Source organism: Nerophis ophidion, linkage group LG01 (genome assembly GCF_033978795.1).
Source record: "Nerophis ophidion isolate RoL-2023_Sa linkage group LG01, RoL_Noph_v1.0, whole genome shotgun sequence".
In the NCBI taxonomy this organism is placed as follows: Eukaryota; Metazoa; Chordata; class Actinopteri; order Syngnathiformes; family Syngnathidae; genus Nerophis; species Nerophis ophidion.
The window spans coordinates 26,461,051-26,480,666 of NC_084611.1; the positions used below are offsets into that span (position 1 = coordinate 26,461,051).

The 19,616-nt window shown below is 40.6% G+C and overlaps 1 protein-coding gene across 2 annotated transcripts in view; it reads right to left on the reverse strand.

Annotated features, from left to right (window-relative positions):
* rasgrf2b (Ras protein-specific guanine nucleotide-releasing factor 2b) overlaps positions 1–19,411 on the reverse strand; it is a 157,478-nt gene extending 138,067 nt beyond the window's left edge. For both annotated transcript variants that reach the window (XM_061899807.1, XM_061899799.1), the window contains exon 1: positions 18,933–19,411. In XM_061899807.1, coding sequence (XP_061755791.1) covers positions 18,933–19,208 — 276 coding nt within the window. In that variant the 5' untranslated portion in view covers positions 19,209–19,411. The remainder of the gene's footprint in view (positions 1–18,932) is intronic.
* Between the last annotated feature and the right edge of the window lie 205 nt (positions 19,412–19,616).

A 19,616-nucleotide genomic window follows, 5' to 3' on the forward strand; every position in this document is an offset into this window, starting at 1 on the left:
TTGAACTACAAATGTGCTGACTTGCTTTACGGCGTGCGTCACTCTCCCTTTCCGCTTTCGTTAAAAAGACGGAAGTTGACGCGAATGCCTGTGTGCCGCAAGAGACCTAAAAGAAGAAGACGAAGAACACCTACGTGCAATTAGTATTATCAGGGCCGAAGCTCCTAAACAACCAAACAAATGAAAAGTTTGGTCTATGGAGACAAAAAAATAAAAACAGAGCCTAAAAGGAAAATAAAATATCAACATTGGCCTGGCTTTTACTCAATGATGAGGGATTTTCGGCTGACTTGGTTCTGTTCCTGCTAAAACTAGTAAGCGATATTTGATGATCAAGTCAAAATGATTGCTATTGTAAATGTGTGTGGTAGCAATAAATAGCCACCAGCTTGATAGTTTGCTGTTCTACACTACTTCCTTCGAAAAAAACTCCTTCGCTGGTCATTCTTTGCTTTGGACCTGCATCCGTCCTGATACAATCTTGGTAGTAGCGTCATGTTTGTAGCGCAATCTAAAAGTTAAAGTTAAAGTACCAATGATTGTCACACACACACTAGGTGTGGTGAAATATGTCCTCTGCATTTCACCCATCCCCTTGTTCACCCCCTGGGAGGTGAGGGGAGCAGTGGGCAGCAGCGGTGCGGCGCCCGGGAATCATTTGTGATGATTTAACCCCCAATTCCAAACCTTGATGCTGAGTGCCAAGAAGGGAGGGAATGGGTCCCATTTTTTATAGTCTTTGGTATGACTCGGCCGGGGTTTGAACTCACAACCTACCGATCGCAGGGTGGACACTCGGACCACTAGGCCACTGAGTGGTTAGAGATTAGGATCATTTCCTGATAGGTTCTGCTATCTAACATCAGCATTGCCATTAAAGACGTAATATTTCTAATCTGTGCCAACATTGCCGATTTCATGTCAGTATGCATTACCGTATTTTTCGGACGATAAGTTGCAGTTTTTTTTAATAGTTTGGCCGGGGGTGCGCCTTGTACTCAGGAGCGACTTATGTGTGAAATTATTAACACATTACTGTAAAATATCAAATAATATTATTTAGCTCTTTCACGTAAGAGACTAGACGTATAAGATTTCATGCGATCTAGCGATTAGGAGTGACAGATTTTTTGGTAAACATATAGTTCTATGTTATAGTTATTTGAATGACTCTTACCATAATATGTTACGTTAACATACCAGGCACCTTCTCAGTTGGTTATTTATGCGTCATATAACGTACACTTATTCAGCCTGTTGTTCACTATTCTTTATTTATTTTAAATTGCCTTTCAAATGTCTATTCTTGGTGTTGGGTTTTATCAAATAAATGTTCCCCAAAAATGCAACTTATACTCCAGTGCGACTTATATATGTTCTTTCCCTTCTTTATTGTGCATTTTCGGCAGGTGCAACTTATACTCCGGAGCGACTTATACTCCGAAAGATACGGTAGTTTTCATGGGAAATGTGGCCATATTTCTGGCAAAACACTACCACTTTGGTCCCCTGGCGCCGCAAAAGTAAACCAAACCTGAAAGTTCCTAAGTGGGGCTTTAATTGCATGTGAGCAAACAGGTTACTAAGGCTCCTAATTTGGCTGCAGACGGAGGCAGTAACATATTGTCTCATCTCCCATTGTATTATCCATCCATCCCATCCATTTTCTACCGCTTATTCCCTTTCGGGGTCTATTATTTTGTCAAAATTAATACATAAACTTAATTTTTGAAAAGGGTATTGTGAACCAACTGAAATTTCAAACACATGCATTTTCCTCACCAATTTGTATTCAATTCAATGTTCAATTAAAATATAAAAATATTCGGTGGTAAAGACACAAATTAACCTAAATTGGTTTCCAATTGTCCTTTGTGTGACAATTTGTGTTGTATTAAGTTTTGTTTTATGACGTGTTTATTGTTAGTTAATGTTCATTTACCCCCCCAACCCCACCACCACCACACACACACACACACACACAGTATTGAAGTAGTTGGTGAGTTTCTTACTTTGTTTCATGTGCTGTGTTCTAATTTTGTGTGACCGTAAGTTAAGAGAGTGTATTGCATAGTCACTTTCTCACCTATTATTACCGGCTTGTATCTAGTAATTGTCAAATGTGATTGTAATGATCTCTGTAATTAGAGAGTCACCGATGGCGGTAAGAAGTGCTTACACATTAGCGTTGCATATTATCTTTGACATCAATATGCTGATGCTGAAACATTACCTGGCGATTACGCCACAATGCAAATTGGTCACGCGGGCAAGATATTCATAGACATAAGGAATATGTCGGCAGAATGGCCTGATGGACTTTCTCAACTGTTCTCTCAAGTCCCGAATCAGTCATTTTAAAGTCCAAGTCGAGTTGGAAGTCTTCGATGATATTGTCAAGTACAATCAAAAGTCATCAAAATTGTGATTCGAGTCTGACTTGAGTCCAAATCACGTGACTCAGGTTTACACCTCTGCTCATTTTCGTTTGCCTCCCAATGGGCTCTTCCATCATACAATAGCATTAAGGTAGCAGTCTACGTGTTAATGTGCGTCATGTACTGTATTTTTCCAACTATAAGGCGCCTTATAACCCGGTGCGCCTTTTATAAGTATTCATTCTGATTGTAGTACATGTTGTAATGATAAGTGTGACCAGTAGATGGCAGTCACACATAAGAGATATGTGTGGACAGTAGATTGACGCCAGTTCAATAAATGGCGCAAGCAAGTACCGTAGTCAAGCAAGACTAAAACTTCTGATGTTTCATTGAGAATATTACACAAAGCTCAAAAAAATATGTTCAGATCAATGGTGTCCAAACTACAAGAGCAGCCCACTTGTAGTCTTCAATTTGGCCCATGAGACGTCAGTAGTTTTGTAAGAAATCTGGCCAGTGGGGTGTTTTCAAATTCAGTTTCATCCACTTGTACGTGAACTCAAGTGGAGTCCGGTTCACTTGCGCTCAAACCCAAACATAACATAGACCAAAGACTCCTGACTAATGTTAAAATGACAACAACAAAAAAACTTAAAGTACCAGGAGGGTGGAAAAACAAGTTGCCTCTATTAAAGCTATTGTCATATACAGTATATATCTGATTTATGACAACAAAGACTTCCAGAGTTTGCCAATAAATAAATATGAACAAAGTAGTATCAATCTTACAGAGATTCCTGGGCCATTTTGAGAGATAATAATTGCGTGATGTCACACTCGGAACCAAAGATCCCTATCCCATCAACAACAATGCTAATCAAACAGAGTTTGTGAAAGCCAACAACGCCTACTTTGGGAAAAATTATGATCCAGGAACTTATATTTTTGAGCCCGAACACAAAGAGGATGAGCAATAAGTTTTAGAAAGCCGACTGCTTCCCAACTATGCAACTTCATTGTGACATTGGCATCCGCAGCATTGCTAGGCACTAAACATACAAACTAACCATATTAATCCATAATAAAACAAACACTTATTGTAACATTTCCACTCTCGCTGGGATGTTGACCAACGGCAAGCTCACATAATTACGTCAAGATCCCGATTTAATCCTGATCCTCACAAAGGGTTAAATAAAAAGTTTCTGCCACAGGCGTCTTTTTGTCAAACAGCCACTCAGTCCATGATGACATTTGTCTACAGGTGAGAGATGCATGAAAATCAATCTAGAATTTAATTTTAGCAAGTTTGAGATGAAGCCAATTTATATCAGCATAAGCTACCATTAGCTCAATGCTCTAAATGTGCCACTAAAAAAGTCCGTCTCCATCATACTTGCCAACCCTCCCGGATTTTCCGGGAGACTCCCGAAATTCAGCGCCCCTACCGAAAACCTCCCAGAAGAATTTTTCTCCCAAAATTCAGCTGGAGCTGGAGGCCACGCCCACTCCAGCTCAAATATGCACAGTTTGAAGCTTGAAAGGGAGGATTGCAGTTGGATCTGACGGCATTTAAAGTCATTTTTAAAAACGACTGCTAATCCTCCTCCTTTTCGACTGGACGACCGCGGAGAGTTAAAGTAGGAACACTCCGGAGGCAGAAGTTCATTAAGAGGGGCGGACTCACCGGCTCTCAGCCATGTTTCCGTCACGCAGAGGAAGTCAAGTCCACGGGAAGTGAAGAAATCCTTCAGGATAAACGTTTTGTTTGTCAAAGATCTTGCGTTCACAAGACCGAACCTGGCGGGGACCAGCACGTCCAAGGGCGCAGCTAATCCAGGTGGGACCAGACACACATCCCGCAGGTGGCGGGGAAGAGGAGCCACGAGGCGGGAAAGGAAGGCAGGAATCCGGCCAGGTGAAAAAGCTGACTGGGACGTCGAAAAACCAATGTCGATGTTGATCATATCAGTGGGAAAGGGGCAAAGATCCAACAGTGTTTGGCGGTCATACACAAACAATGAGATGACAGAGACGAAAATAGACGCAAACAACACAAAAACTAACAGAGCTGACAGCGAGAGACGGCAGGGCAAAGCACATACTGGCGCCATCTTCTGGAAACTCGGAAGTGACGTTACTCAAATAGTAAAAGGTAAGTGTTGTTTTTTTTTTTTTAGTAACCAGCAAGCACAGTACAGTTAGTAGAACAACTGCATTTTTATTACTGTATATTTAATAGGTGCCGTCTGAAATTCAACTATTTGTTTTATTTATATATATAATAAAATAAATATATATTGCTAGAATTTAGTTAAGTATTTCATACATACATATATATATATATATATATATATATATATATATATATATATATATATATATATATATATATATATATACATATATATATGAAATACTCGAGTTGGTGAATTGGCTGTAAATATACTCTCCTCTTAACCACGCCCCCCGCCCAAACAACGCCCCCAAACCACGCCTCCGCCCCACCCCCGACCACACCTCCCACCCCCCACCTCCCAAAATCGGAGGTCTCAAGGTTCACCAATTCACCAACTCGAATATTTCTTATGTATTTCACATATATATATATATATATATATATATATATATATATATATATATATATATATATATATATATATATATACAGTTATATATGTAGGAAATACTTAACTTTCAGTGAACTCTAGCTATATATATTTATTTTATTATATATATATAAATAAAATAAATAGTTGTTTTTCAGACGGCACCTATCAAATACACAGTAATAAAAACACAGTTGTTTTACTAACTGTACTATGCTTGCTGGTTACTGGAAAAAAAAAAACACTTACCTTTCACTATTTGAGTAAAGTCACTTCTGAGTTTCCAGAAGATGGCGCCAGTATGTGCTTTGCCCTGCCGTCTCACGCTGTCAGCTCTGTTCGTTTTTGTGTTGTTTGCGTCTATTTTCGTCTCTGTCAGCTTATTGTTTGTGTATGACCGCCAAACACTGTTGGATCTTTGCCCCTTTCCCACTGATATGATCCACTTCGACGTTGGTTTTTCGACGTCCCAGTCAGCTTTTTCACCTGGCCGGATTCCTGCCTTCCTTTCCCGCCTCGTGGCTCCTCTCTCCCGCCTCGTGGCTCCTCTCCCCCGCCACCTGCGGGCTGTGTGTCGGGCCCCACCTGGATTAGCTGCGCCATTGGACGTGCTGGTCCCCGCCAGGTTTGGTCTTGTGAACGCAAGATCTTTGACAAACAAAACGTTTATCCTGAAGGATTTCTTCACTTCCCGAGGTTCCCGCGGACTTGACTTCCTCGGTGTGACGGAAACATGGCTGAGAGCCGGTGAGTCCGCCCCTCTGTTTTAATTTTCCTGAAGGAACTCTCCTGAAGGAATCAATAAAGTATTATCTATCTATCTATCTCTTAATGAACTTCTGCCTCCGGAGTGTTCCTACTTTAAAAAGTGTCTTATATAATTTCGGACTGTCTGTAAGGCCGTGAAAGCGAATAGTCTGAGTTCCGAGGCCCCAGGAAAACAAAAGAAAGAGACTGGAAGCCTGTGTGTTCAGTTCAGCTTCTCAAGTGTGCAAGCTAACCATGAATACTTTGCACAAATAAAAGAGAGACAAGGAAAAATAGTTTAACTTCACATGGACAGATTGCTTTTCCAGTAAAATACAAAATATGAAAACTTTTAAAAGTTTATGAGCTGTGTTACGTTTTGCAGATCTATACTGCTTTTCTTCAGAAGCGACAAAATGTCTCTTTTAGTAGTAAAGGTTGCAGATCGGTTGTCTAAACCAGTGGTTCTCAACCTTTTTTCAGTGATGTACCCCCTGTAAAACATTTTTTTAATTCAAAAACCCCCTAATCAGAGCAAAGCTTTTTTGGTTAAAACAAAGAGATAAAGAAGTAAAATACCGCACTATGTCATCAGTTTCTGATTTATTAAATTGTATAACAGTGCAAAATATTGCTCATTTGTAGTGGTCTTTCTTGAACTACTTGGAAAAAAAGATATAAAAATAACAAAAAAATCATAAATAAAGATATCTACACATAGAAATAATCATCAACTTAAAGTGCCCTCTTTGGGGATTGTAATAGAGATCCATCTGGATTCATGAACTTAATTCTAAACATTTCTTCACAAAAAATAAATCTTTAACATCAATATTTATGGAACATGTCCACAAAAATGAATATTGCAATGTTGCATTTCTTTTCACAGTTTATTAACTTACATTCATATTTTGTTAAAGTATTATTCAATAAATATATTTATAAAGGATTTTTTAATTGTTGCTATTTTTAGAATATTTTTAAAAAATCTCACGTACCCCTTGGCATACCTTCAAGTACCCCGAGGGGTACACGTACCCCCATTTGAGAACCACTGGTCTAAACCAAATCACAACTGTGAACTTAGCCCTATTATATTAACACAATGGTGTATTAATCGACTCTATAGCATGGGTGTCAAACGGATCAGGCCCGCGGACTAAGTATATATTCCAAGATGGCGGCGCCCGGACGGGCTGCGTCCTCGAGGGACTCCTGCTAAAGATGGAACATTTGGCAGAAATACCGGACAATTCCACAGACTTTATGGCTGGCTCACATCGTGGTCACTCCGTGATCACGTACGACCGCCAGACACTTCTGGATGTGGACATATCGGGCCGTTTTGGACTGATAGACGCGTGCGTGCTAAACCTGCTAACTAGCATGGGAATACCTCGGCGGCTACATCCAGCGGCCTGTGAAGCAGGGGAGTCTAGCAGCAGCGGGGGCCGTCTACGGAGCAGACGCCAGCGGTGTGATCGGAAACGCGGATGTCGAGCGGGGCTAAAAACAAAGCAGAAGGCTAATCCCCACAGAACACCACTTCCCTCCATCCTGAAGACGGATTTAAATGGAAAATGCGAGACTACTGGACTGGGTAAGGAGTCTGTTAAATTAGAACAAGTTTTTCCTGCTTTGAGTGTTTCAGAGTTGGACATGTGTTTTACTGAGGTGGCTAACTATGATGCGTGCAGTTTATCAAAGCAACAAACAAACAATCGGAAAATCCCCGTTACTGAGGTGGCTAACCATGATTCGTGCAGTTTATCAAAGCAACAATCAAACAATCGGAAAATTCCTGTCGTATCAATTCCTAGATATGGTCGTAACTATACTAAATGCACTCGGCATAATAAACACAACATTATTAATATTGCTACTACGGATAATTTGATCAAAAACTCCCTAAAACAGCCCACTACCTATAATATAGTTTTTTTAAACATAAGATCATTGTCTCCCAAAACGTTATTAGTTAATGATATTATCAGAGACAACAATCTTAACGTCATCGGTCTCAGCGAAACCTGGCTTAAACCAAACGACTTTTTTGCGCTAAATGAGGCATGTCCTCCTAACTTTACACATGCGCATATTGCCCGTCCGCTTAAAAGGGGTGGGGGGGTTGCACTAATATACAACGAAAACTTTAACCTTAGTCCTAACATAAATAATAAATATAAATCGTTTGAGGTGCTTACTATGAAGTCTGTCACACCACTGCCTCTACACCTGGCTGTTATCTAACGCCCCCCAGGGCCCTATTCGGACTTTATCAATGAATTCTCAGAGTTCGTTGCTGATCTAGTGACACACGCCGATAATATAATCATAATGGGGGACTTTAATATCCATATGAATACCCCATCGGACCCACCGTGCGTAGCGCTCCAGACTGTAATTGATAGCTGTGGTCTCACACAAATAATAAATGAACCCATGCATCCCGACGGTAATACGATAGACCTAGTGCTTGTCAGGGGTATCACCGTCTCCAAAGTTACGATACTCCCGTATACTAAAGTATTGTCCGATCATTACCTTATAAAATTTGAGGTTCAGACGCATGTTCGTCAAACTAATAATAATAATAACTGCTATAGCAGCCGCAACATTAATACGGCCACAACGACAACTCTTGCTGACCTACTGCCCTCGGTAATGGCACCATTCCCAAAGTATGTGGGCTCTATTGATAACCTCACTAACAACTTTAACGACGCCCTGCGCGAAACCATTGATAACATAGCACCGCTAAAGTTAAAAAAGGCTCCAAAAAAGCGCACCCCGTGGTTTACAGAAGAAACTAGAGCTCAGAAATTATTATGTAGAAAGCTGGAACGCAAATGGCGCACGACTAAACTTGAGGTGCACCATCAAGCATGGAGTGATGGTTTAATAACTTATAAACGCATGCTTACCTTAGCTAAAGCTAAATATTACTCAAATCTCATCCACCGTAATAAAAACGATCCTAAATTTTTGTTTAGTACGGTAGCATCGCTAACCCAACAAGGGACCCCTTCCAGTAGCTCAACCCACTCAGCTGATGACTTTATGCAATTCTTTAGTAAGAAAATTGAAGTCATTAGAAAGGAGATTAAAGACAATGCGTCCCAGCTACAACGGGGTTCTAGTAACACTGATACGATGGTATATACGGCGGATACTGCCCTCCAAAATAGTTTCTCTCGTTTTGAGGAAATAACATTAGAGGAATTGTTACAACGTGTAAATGGAATAAAACAGACAACATGCTTACTTGACCCTCTTCCTGGGAAACTGATCAAGGAGCTCTTTGTATTATTAGGTCCATCAGTGCTAAATATTATAAACTTATCACTCTCCTCGGGCACTGTTCCCCTAGCATTCAAAAAAGCGGTTATTCATCCTCTTCTTAAAAGACCTAACCTCAATCCTGACCTCATGGTAGACTACCGACCGGTGTCTCACCTTCCCTTTATTTCAAAAATCCTTGAAAAAATTGTTGCGGAGCAGTTAAATGAACACTTAGCGTCTAACAATCTATGTGAAACCTTTCAATCCGGTTTCAGGGCAAATCACTCCACGGAGACAGCCCTCGCAAAAATGACTAATGATCTATTGCTAACGATGGATTCTGATGCGTCATCTATGTTGCTGCTCCTCGATCTTAGCGCTGCTTTCGATACCGTCGATCATAATATTTTATTAGAACGTATCAAAACACGAATTGGTATGTCAGACTTAGCCCTGTCTTGGTTTAACTCTTATCTTACTGATAGGATGCAGTGTGTCTCCCATAACAATGTAACCTCGGACTACGTTAAGGTAACGTGTGGAGTTCCCCAGGGTTCGGTCCTTGGCCCTGCACTCTTCAGCATCTACATGCTGCCGCTAGGTGACATCATACGCAAATACGGTGTTAGCTTTCACTGTTATGCTGATGACACCCAACTCTACATGCCCCTAAAGCTGACCAACATGCCGGATTGTAGTCAGCTGGAGGCGTGTCTTAATGAAATTAAACAATGGATGTCCGCTAACTTTTTGCAACTCAACGCCAAAAAAAACGGAAATGCTGATTATCGGTCCTGCTAGACACCGAACTCTATTTAATAATACAACTCTAACATTTGAAAACCAAACAACTAAACAAGGCGACACGGTAAAGAATCTGGGTATTATCTTCAACCCAACACTCTCCTTTGAGGCACACATTAAAAGCGTTACTAAAACGGCCTTCTTTCATCTCCGTAATATCGCTAAAATTCGCTCCATTCTGTCCACTAAAGACGCTGAGATCATTATCCATGCGGTTGTTACGTCTCGCCTCGACTACTGTAACGTATTATTTTCGGGTCTCCCCATGTCTAGCATTAAAAGATTACAGTTGGTACAAAATGCGGCTGCTAGACTTTTGACAAGAACAAGAAAGTTTGATCACATTACGCCTATACTGGCTCACCTGCACTGGCTTCCTGTGCACTTAAGATGTGACTTTAAGGTTTTACTACTTACGTATAAAATACTACACGGTCTAGCTCCATCCTATCTTGCCGATTGTATTGTACCATATGTCCCGGCAAGAAATCTGCGTTCAAAGGACTCCGGCTTGTTAGTGATTCCCAAAGCCCAAAAAAAGTCTGCGGGCTATAGAGCGTTTTCCGTTCGGGCTCCAGTACTCTGGAATGCCCTCCCGGTAACAGTTCGAGATGCCACCTCAGTAGAAGCATTTAAGTCTCACCTTAAAACTCATTTGTATACTCTAGCCTTTAAATAGACTCCCTTTTTGGACCAGTTGATCTGCTGTTTCTTTTCTTTTTCTTCTATGTCCCACTCTCCCTTGTGGAGGGGGTCCGGTCCGATCCGGTGGCCATGTACTGCTTGCCTGTGTATCGGCTGGGGACATCTCTGCGCTGCTGATCCGCCTCCGCTTGGGATGGTTTCCTGCTGGCTCCGCTGTGAACGGGACTCTCGCTGCTGTGTTGGATCCGCTTTGGACTGGACTCTCGCGACTGTGTTGGATCCATTGTGGATTGAACTTTCACAGTATCATGTTAGACCCGCTCGACATCCATTGCTTTCCTACTCTCTAAGGTTCTCATAGTCATTATTGTCACCGACGTCCCACTGGGTCATTATTGTCACCGATGTCCCACTGGGTGTGAGTTTTCCTTGCCCTTATGTGGGCCTACCGAGGATGTCGTGGTGGTTTGTGCAGCCCTTTGAGACACTAGTGATTTAAGGGTTATATAAGTAAACATTGATTGATAAATATAAATGAGCCGAAATTTTTGAATGAAAGAAACATTTGTTCTAAATGTGTCCACTAGATATCACAAAATAAATTCTTTGTATCTTTGTACATGTGTAAAAAAAAAAAAAAAGCACATGTTAGTGCACCAGTTGAGGAAAATGAAGAAACTACATAAACAACATCCTGTAATTTGATTTTGATCCAATTTTTTATCTTGATGGATTCAAAATTAACACCAATGAGTTCACTGATGAACATTATCGCATAATTTATTCAGAAGGTATAAATAACGACAAAAAAAGATAGAAAGCTATTAACCGCAACATGTAAGTGTAAAAAAAACGACAACATTATGATTTGTACATTTTCTGAATCTGCTTGTTCTATTTTTAAACAAAGAAAACAATCTGAAGTTGTCTTTATTTTTAAGTTATCATGCCGTGATTTTACCAGTCCAGCCAACTTGGGAGTAGATTTTTCTCCATGTGGCCCCCGATCTAAAATAAGTTTGACACCGTTGCTCTATAATAATATTAAAACCGCTCAATATCTTGCAGTGCATTTTTACACCAGTCAACTACAAACCCCGTTTCCATATAAGTTGGGAAATTGTGTTAGATGTAAATATAAACGGAATACAATGATTTGCAACTCATTTTTAACCCATATTCAGTTGAATATGCTACAAAGACAACATATTTGATGTTCAAACTAATAAAAAAAATTTTGGGGCAAATAACCATTAACTTTAGAATTTGATGCCAGCAACATGTGACAAAGAATTTGGGAAAGGTGGCAATAAATACTGATAAAGTTGAGTAATGCTCATCAAACACTTATATGGGACATCCCACAGGTGTGCAGGCTAATTGGGAACAGTTGGGTGCCATGATTGGGTATAAAAGCAGCTTCCATGAAATGCTAAGTAATTCACAAACAAGGATGGGGCGAGGGTCACCAATTTGTAAGCAAATTGTCGAACAGTTTTAGAACAACATTTCTCAACGAGCTATTGCAAGGAATTTAGGGATTTTACCATCTACAGTCCGTAAAATCATCAAAAAGTTCAGAGAATCTGGAGAAATCCCTGCACGTAAGCGATGATATTACGGACTTTTGACCCCTCAGGCGGTACTGCATAAAAAAATAAAAACGACATCAGTGTGTAAAGGATATCACCACATGTGCTCAGGAACACTCCATAAAACCACTGTCAGTAACTACAGTTTGTCCCTACATCTGTAAGTGCAAGTTAAAACTCGACTATGCAAAGCCAAACCCATTTATTAACAACATACTAAAACGCCACCGGCTTGGCTGGACCCGAGCTCACCTAAGATGGACTGATGTAAAGTGGAAAGGTGTTCTGTGGTTCTGACGAGTCCACATTTCAAATTATATTCGGAAACAGAGGACGTGGTGTCCTCCAGAACAAAGTGGAAAACAACCATTCGGATTGTTATCGTTGCAAAGTTCAAAAGCCAGCATCTGTGATGGTATGGGGGTGCATTAGTGCCAAAGGCATGGGTAACTTACACATCTGTGAAGGCACCATTAATGCTGAAAGTTAAATACAGGTTTTGGATCAACATATGTTGTCATCCAAACAACGTTATCATGGATGCCCCTGCTTATTTCAGCTAGACAATGCCAAGCCACATTCAGCACGTGTTACAACAGTGTGGCTTCATAAAAAAAGAGTGCGGGTACTTTCCTGGCCCGCCTGCAGTCCAGACCTGTCTCCCATTGAAAAGGTGTGGCGCATTATGAAGCGTAAAATACGTCAGCGGAGACCCCGGACTGTTGAATGACTGAAGCTCTACATAAAACAAGAATGGGAAAAAATTCCACTTTCAAAGCTTCAACAATTAGTTTCCTCAGTTCCCATACATTTATTGAGTGTTGTTAAAAGAAAAGGTGATGTAACACAGTGGTGAACATGCCCTTTCCCAACTACTTTGGCACGTGTTGCAGCCATGAAATTCTAAGTGAATTATTATTTTCAAAAAAAAAAAAAAAGGTTTATGAGTTTGAACATCAAATATCTTGTCTTTGTAGTGCATTCAATTGAATATGGGTTGAAAAGGATTTGCAAATCATTGTATTCCATTTATATTCACATTTATCACAATTTACCAACTCATATGGAAACGGGGTTTGTACAACCACAATAACAAACATCCAAAACTCAAAATTAAGGTATCCTTAGGTGATATTGTGTAGGTGAATGTATGTACATATTTGAGAATATTCAGATGAATATCATTATTTTTTTCTTTACTATTCCTTTTCTGCATGCATTCACATTTTCATCACCATTTCTTCACTATTGTCTCGCCACCAAACTACCCGAACATCAAAAAAACATACCCAAAGTTTTTCCCAATACATTGTCCTCAGTCTCCTCAAACATGCTCATACAGGACCAGTGACGGATACAAGCCCTATAGCCAGATTTAATCACTGCTGTGACACGCACTTAAACATGAAACTTTGTTAAGAATGCTCGGAATCCCAGTAAAAGGGTGACAGAAAGCCCCAAAAATGAAAGAAGTCGCAATCAGAAGTTTACATACACTAGTAAATAACATAATGTCATCGCTGTCTTGAGTGCCCAACAATTTCCACAACTCTTATCTTTTTGTGATAGATTATGTATGTATGTGTGATAGCACATACTTGTTGGTCACAAAAAAAGTTAATGAAGTTTTGTTATTTTATGAATTTATTATGGGTCTACTGAAAATGTGACCAAATCTGCTGGGTCAAAAGTATACATACAGCAATGTTAATATTTGGTTACATGTCAGTTGGCAAGTTTCACTGCAATAAGCCGCTTTTTGTAGCCATCCAAAATCTTCTAGCAAGCTTCTGGTTGAAATTTTGACCACTCTCCTTGACAAAATTGGTGCAGTTCAGCAAAATTTTTCGGTTTTCTGACATGGACTTGTTTTTTCAGCATTGTCCACACGTTCAAGTCAAGACTTTATGAAGGCCTATCTAAAACCTTAATTTTAGCCATTCCTTTACCACTTTTGACGTGAGTTTGGGGTCATTGTCCTTTGAACCACCCAATTGTGCCCAAGACCCAACCTCTGAGCTGATGATTTTAGGTTGTCCTGAAGAATTTGGAGGTAATCCTCCTTTTTCATTGTTCCATTTAGTGTCTGTAAAGCACCATTTCCATTGGCAGCAAAACAGACCCAGAACATAATACTACCACCACCATGCCTGACGTCGGGCATGGTGTTCCTGGGATTAAAGGCATCACCTTTTCAGCTCCATATATATTGCTGGGTATTGTAATCAAAAAGGTAAACCAAAGAACGAAATTCCTCTACTGAATCTCCTCTCTGGTCAACAAAAGCACCTTGAAGATTCTAGCGGGAACTCTTATTCAACCCTTTTTCGATTACGCTTGCACCTCCTGGTACACCAGCACCTCCAAAACCCTCAAATCTAGACTCCAAACATTCCAGAATAAGCTAGTCCGGTTACTTTTAGACCTCCACCCCAGATCACACCTCACTCCAACCCACTTCTCCAAAGTGGGCTGGCTCAGGGTGGAGGACAGAGTAAAACAACTTGCACTGAGCCTAGTCTATAAAATCCGCTACACCTTCCTGATACCGAAGTACATGTCAAACTACATCCTCAACGTAAATGACCGCCATAACCACAACACCAGGGGGAGCTCCACAAACCACATTAAACCCAGATTCCGATCTAACAAAGGTCTTAACTCATTCTCTTTCTATGCCACATCAATGTGGAATGCACTCCCAACAGGTGTAAAAGTAAGTGCATCTCTATCCTCCTTCAAAACCGCAGTAAAACAACACCTCCAGGCAACTTCAACACTTTACTAATGCCCTCCTCCATTTACATCCAATCTCCCAGGATTATAAATAACCTAATGTAGATAATCAAATGTACTTCTAATGTATTTACTTGGTCTTATGCTATCTGAACTCACTATGTTCTCTGCTGGCTGTACGCTGTTTAAATGTCCATTTCTCTGTTGATGCAATTGTTGATGACTGAAGTACTGATATCAACCAAAGCTCCTCATCCCACCCCCCGGATTGTAAATAATTCAATGTATATACTATGATGATTAACCTGTGTGATGACTGTATTATGCTGATAGTATATATTTGTACCATGAATTGATTAACGTGGACCCTGACTTAAACAAGTTGAAAAACTTATTCGGGTGTTGCCATTTAGTGGTCAATTGTACGGAGTATGTACTGTACTGTGCAATCTACTAATAAAAGTATCAATCAATCAATCAATATTGTGGCCAAACAGCTCAAATTTTGTTTCATCTTACCACAGAACTTTCCTCCAGAAGGCCTTATCTTTGTCCATGTGATCTCAGATTAAACAATAGCCAGCAATATGTTTGGAGAAAAAAGGTGAGGCCTTTATTCCAGGGAACACCAACCCCACCATCAAGCATGGTGGTGGTAGTGGTATGCTCTAGGTCCGTTTTGCTGCCAATAGAAGTGGTGTTTTAAATGGGACAATGAAAAAGAAGGATTACCTTTCAAATTTTTTAGGAGAACCAAAAAACATCAGCCCGGAGGTTGAGTCTTGGGCGCAGTTGGGTGTTCCAACAGGACAATGACCCCAAACACACGTCAAAAGTGGTAAAGGAATGGCTAAATCAGGTTAGAATTAAGGTTTTAAAATTACCTTCCCAAAGTTCTAACTTAAGCGTGTGGACGATGCTGAAGAAACAAGTCCATGTATGAAAAAAAAAAACATATTTAGTTGAACTGCAACAATTTTGTCGAGAGCAGTGGTCAAAAATTCAACCAGAAGCTTGTGGATGGCTACTAAAAGCGCCTTATTGCAGTTGAACTTGCCAAGGGACATGTAACTAAATATTAACATTGCTATATGTATACTTTTTACCCAGCAGATTTGGTCACATTTTCATAAAAGAACCAAACTTCATGAATGTTTTTTTTGTGACCAACAAGTATGTGCTCCAATCCCCAAAAAAATAGGAATTGTAAAAATTATTGCAAACTCAAGACAGCCATGACATTATGTACTTTACAAGTGTATGTCAACTTTTGACCACGACTGTATATGTAATGCAATACTTGTTGCTTGCAGGTGACTCTGCCACACTCTTTACCTTCAACGCTTCAGTCAAGCAAACAACTGCAACACAGAGAGGGAAAACTAATGCCTTTCCTTGGAGGAGGATCACCTGCATGCAGGGAGGAGTCCTTTGACACTGCAGGGATGTTGAAATTGTGCTACTGCAGCCTTCTGCAACTTTAAAAAAGACGCATCATCTGCACAGGCTTAGGAAAACTAATAAGGCTGTTGTTCTGCCTTTACAAAGGTAAAAAAAAAAAATTTCATAAATGTACTTAACATGAGGTAATCATATTAGTATGGTGCAGTGAAGGTGTGCATAATCATTCAAACAATATTAAATGCATTTTTAGGCATACATGCTAATATTATAGTTGTTTGTGTACTATAGTCATTGCTGAAACAAGCTGGAAAAATTATAAAGTAATATTAATAATAATTTTGCACAGTAGGACATTAAACATTGAAGGGGGTGAGTCTTAATTGTCTCATTTATAAACTTTATGTGTTTCTAAATCAGTGGTTCTTAACCTGGGTTGGATCGAACCCTAGGGGTTCGGTGAGTCGGCCTCAGGGGTTCGGCGGCGGTCAAAACACACCCGACTCATTGTGTAAATACAAATTTCTCCCTATCAGCTGACAGATGCAGATGCGTAATTTGTTGTGAGTTTATGCACTGTTTTGGTTTTGTTTTTTGAACAAGGTGATGTTCATGCACGGCTCATTTTTTGCTCCAGTAAAAAAAAAAAAACATGGCAACACTTTAGTATGGGGAACATATTCACCATTAATTAGTTGCTTATGAAAATGTATTAGTAACATACTGGCTCTTAATTAGTCATTATTAAGTACTTATTCATGCCTTATTTGGCATGGCCTTATGATAACCCTAACCCTCTAACCCTGACCTTAACCAAATAACTCTAAATCAGTGGTTCTTAACCTGGGTTCGATCAAACCCTAGGGTTTCGGTGAGTCGGCCTTAGGGGTTCGGCGGAGGTCAAAACACACCCGACTCATCGTGTAAAGAAAAACTTCTCGCTATCGACATATTACGGATATGGCAAACGCAGAAGTCACACTGATATGCAGGTGTGTAATTTGTTGGGAGTTTATGCACTGTGTTGGTTTTGTTCTTTGAACAAGGTGATGTTCATGCACGGTTCATTTTGTGCACCAGTAAAAAAACATGGTAACACTTAAAGGCCTATTGAAAGCCACTACTACCCACCACGCAATCTGATAGTTTATATATCAATGATAAAATATTAACATTGCAACACATGCCAATACGGCCTTTTTAGTTTAATAAATTACAATTTTAAATTTCCCGGGAGTTTCGTCTTCCAAACGTCGTGTAAGGATGACGTGTACGCAAGGCGTCATGGGTTTTTAGGAAGTATGAGCGCTGCGCACACACACAGCTAAAAGTTGTCAGCTATAACGGCATAATCATACATTTTTTGGGATATCTGTGTTGCTGAATCTTTTGCAATTTGTTCAATTAATATTGGAGACGTCACAGTAGAAAGATGGAGTTGGGAAACTTTAGCCTTTAGCCACACAAACACATGGTGATTCCTTGTTTAAAATTCCTGGAGGTGAAACTTTCCTATGGATCAGAGCGCGGTCAAGAGAACATGGATCCCGACCACATGTCAACCAGCAGGTTTCGGTGAGAAAACTGTGGTTAAAAAGTCAGTTCTTACCGGAGAAAAGCTGAGCTTGTGCCGTCCATAGCTGCCGTCGACTCCCCTGAGACACTGCGCGTCAACACACCCGTGGAGACACCCTTCCGACTATCAGGTGCTAATTAACTCACTGAAACACTAGCAACACAATAGAAAGATAAGGGATTTTCCAGAATTATCCTAGTAAATGTGTCTAAAAACATCGGAATGTGTCACAATTCAATCGCGTTTTTTTTTTTAACTTTTTTTTTTTCTAGTCCGTTGATATCAATATCCTCAAATACAAATATTTCATCCTTGCTCAAATTAATGGGGAAATTGTCGTTTTCTCGGTCCGAATAGCTCTTTTTGTTGGAGGCAATGTGAATATGTGAGGAGCCATTAAACATGTGACGTCATCGTCTGCGACTTTCGGTAGAGGCAGGGCTTTTCTCTTAGCACAGAAAGTTGCGGACTTTATCGTGGATGTTCCCTACTAAATCCTTTCAGCAAAAATATGGCAATAGAATGGACCCGCTATCCCCGTTTAAATAAGAAAATCGCATTTCAGTAGGCCTTTAAGTATGGGGAACATTAATTAGTTGCTTATTAACATGCAAATTAGTAACATATTGGCTCTTAACTAGTCATTATTCGGCATGGCCTTATTATAACCCTAACCCTTTAACCCTGGCTCTAACCCTAACCCTTTTAAATTAAGTCTTTGTTACTTAGAATATGTTCCCCATACTAAAATGTTACCAAAAACATATAACTTTGTCTTGAATTTGAAAAAAAAAACATTTTATTTTTCATTTAAGAAGGGTTCGGTGAATGTGCTTATGAAACTAGTGGGGTTCGGTACCTTCAACAAGGTTAAGAACCACTGCTCTAAATTAAGTCTTATTACTTAGAATATGTTCCCTTCTAGTCCAAATAACTCTAAATGAAGTATTTGTTACTTAGAATATGTTCCCCATACTAAAGTGGTACCAAAAACATACTACTTTGTCTTGAATTTGAAAGGAAAAAACATTTTATTTTTGAAATTTTCACTAGAGAAGGGTTTGGTGAATGCGTATATAAAACTGGTGGGGTTCGGTACCGCCAACAAGGTTAAGAACCACTGTTCTAAAAGAAGTGTTTTCTGATGAAAAGGTCCAACCTGTTTCTCCAGGGCTTCCTTCCCAGTGGTGGACATCTTGGGTGCCGGTGCGCGCTCGCAGCTGCACCCTTCCAACAGGTAAATCCCGGCGGGGCGCGCGCTCTGCTCGTTGTCGAAGTAGAAGAGAACATTCTGGTAGAGGGCGAAGAACTTGTCGCTCCAGCGGCTGTTCTCCGCCGTCTTCTTGCTGAGGAAGCCGCGTTTGGTGCCTTCTTTACGCGCCACGGCCGACAGGAAAAGCGCGTGGCCCTCGTTGTACCGCACGCTCTTCTGCATTTTCAACACCGCGGAAGATCTTCCTTTTTTTTGGTTTTCAACGCTCGGCCATGTTCGTGTGAAGGTTGTTTTTTATTTTGTCCCACCGGGCTCAGCGAGGCAGAGCCGCGCGTAAAAGTTTTCCCGCCGGCGGAAGCGCTGCGTCCGCGGAGCTCCTCATGAAGAGGGGCGCTGGAGAGGAATCCACCATGGTGCTTGTTCAGAACTTCAATGACGGGGGTGGGGTGGGGTGGAGGGGAGGGGGGGGGGGCACACGCGTTCGTGTGTGCGAAGAGAAGCCTCAAGTGGACGAGGGCAGAATGACAGATGAGATCAGCTGTAATCGGCTTTGGCCGTGGTCAACTCTCCCGTGCGCACGCACGCACATACAGACGTGAGCACAAGCACCGCCCCGCGCGGTGCTGTCTC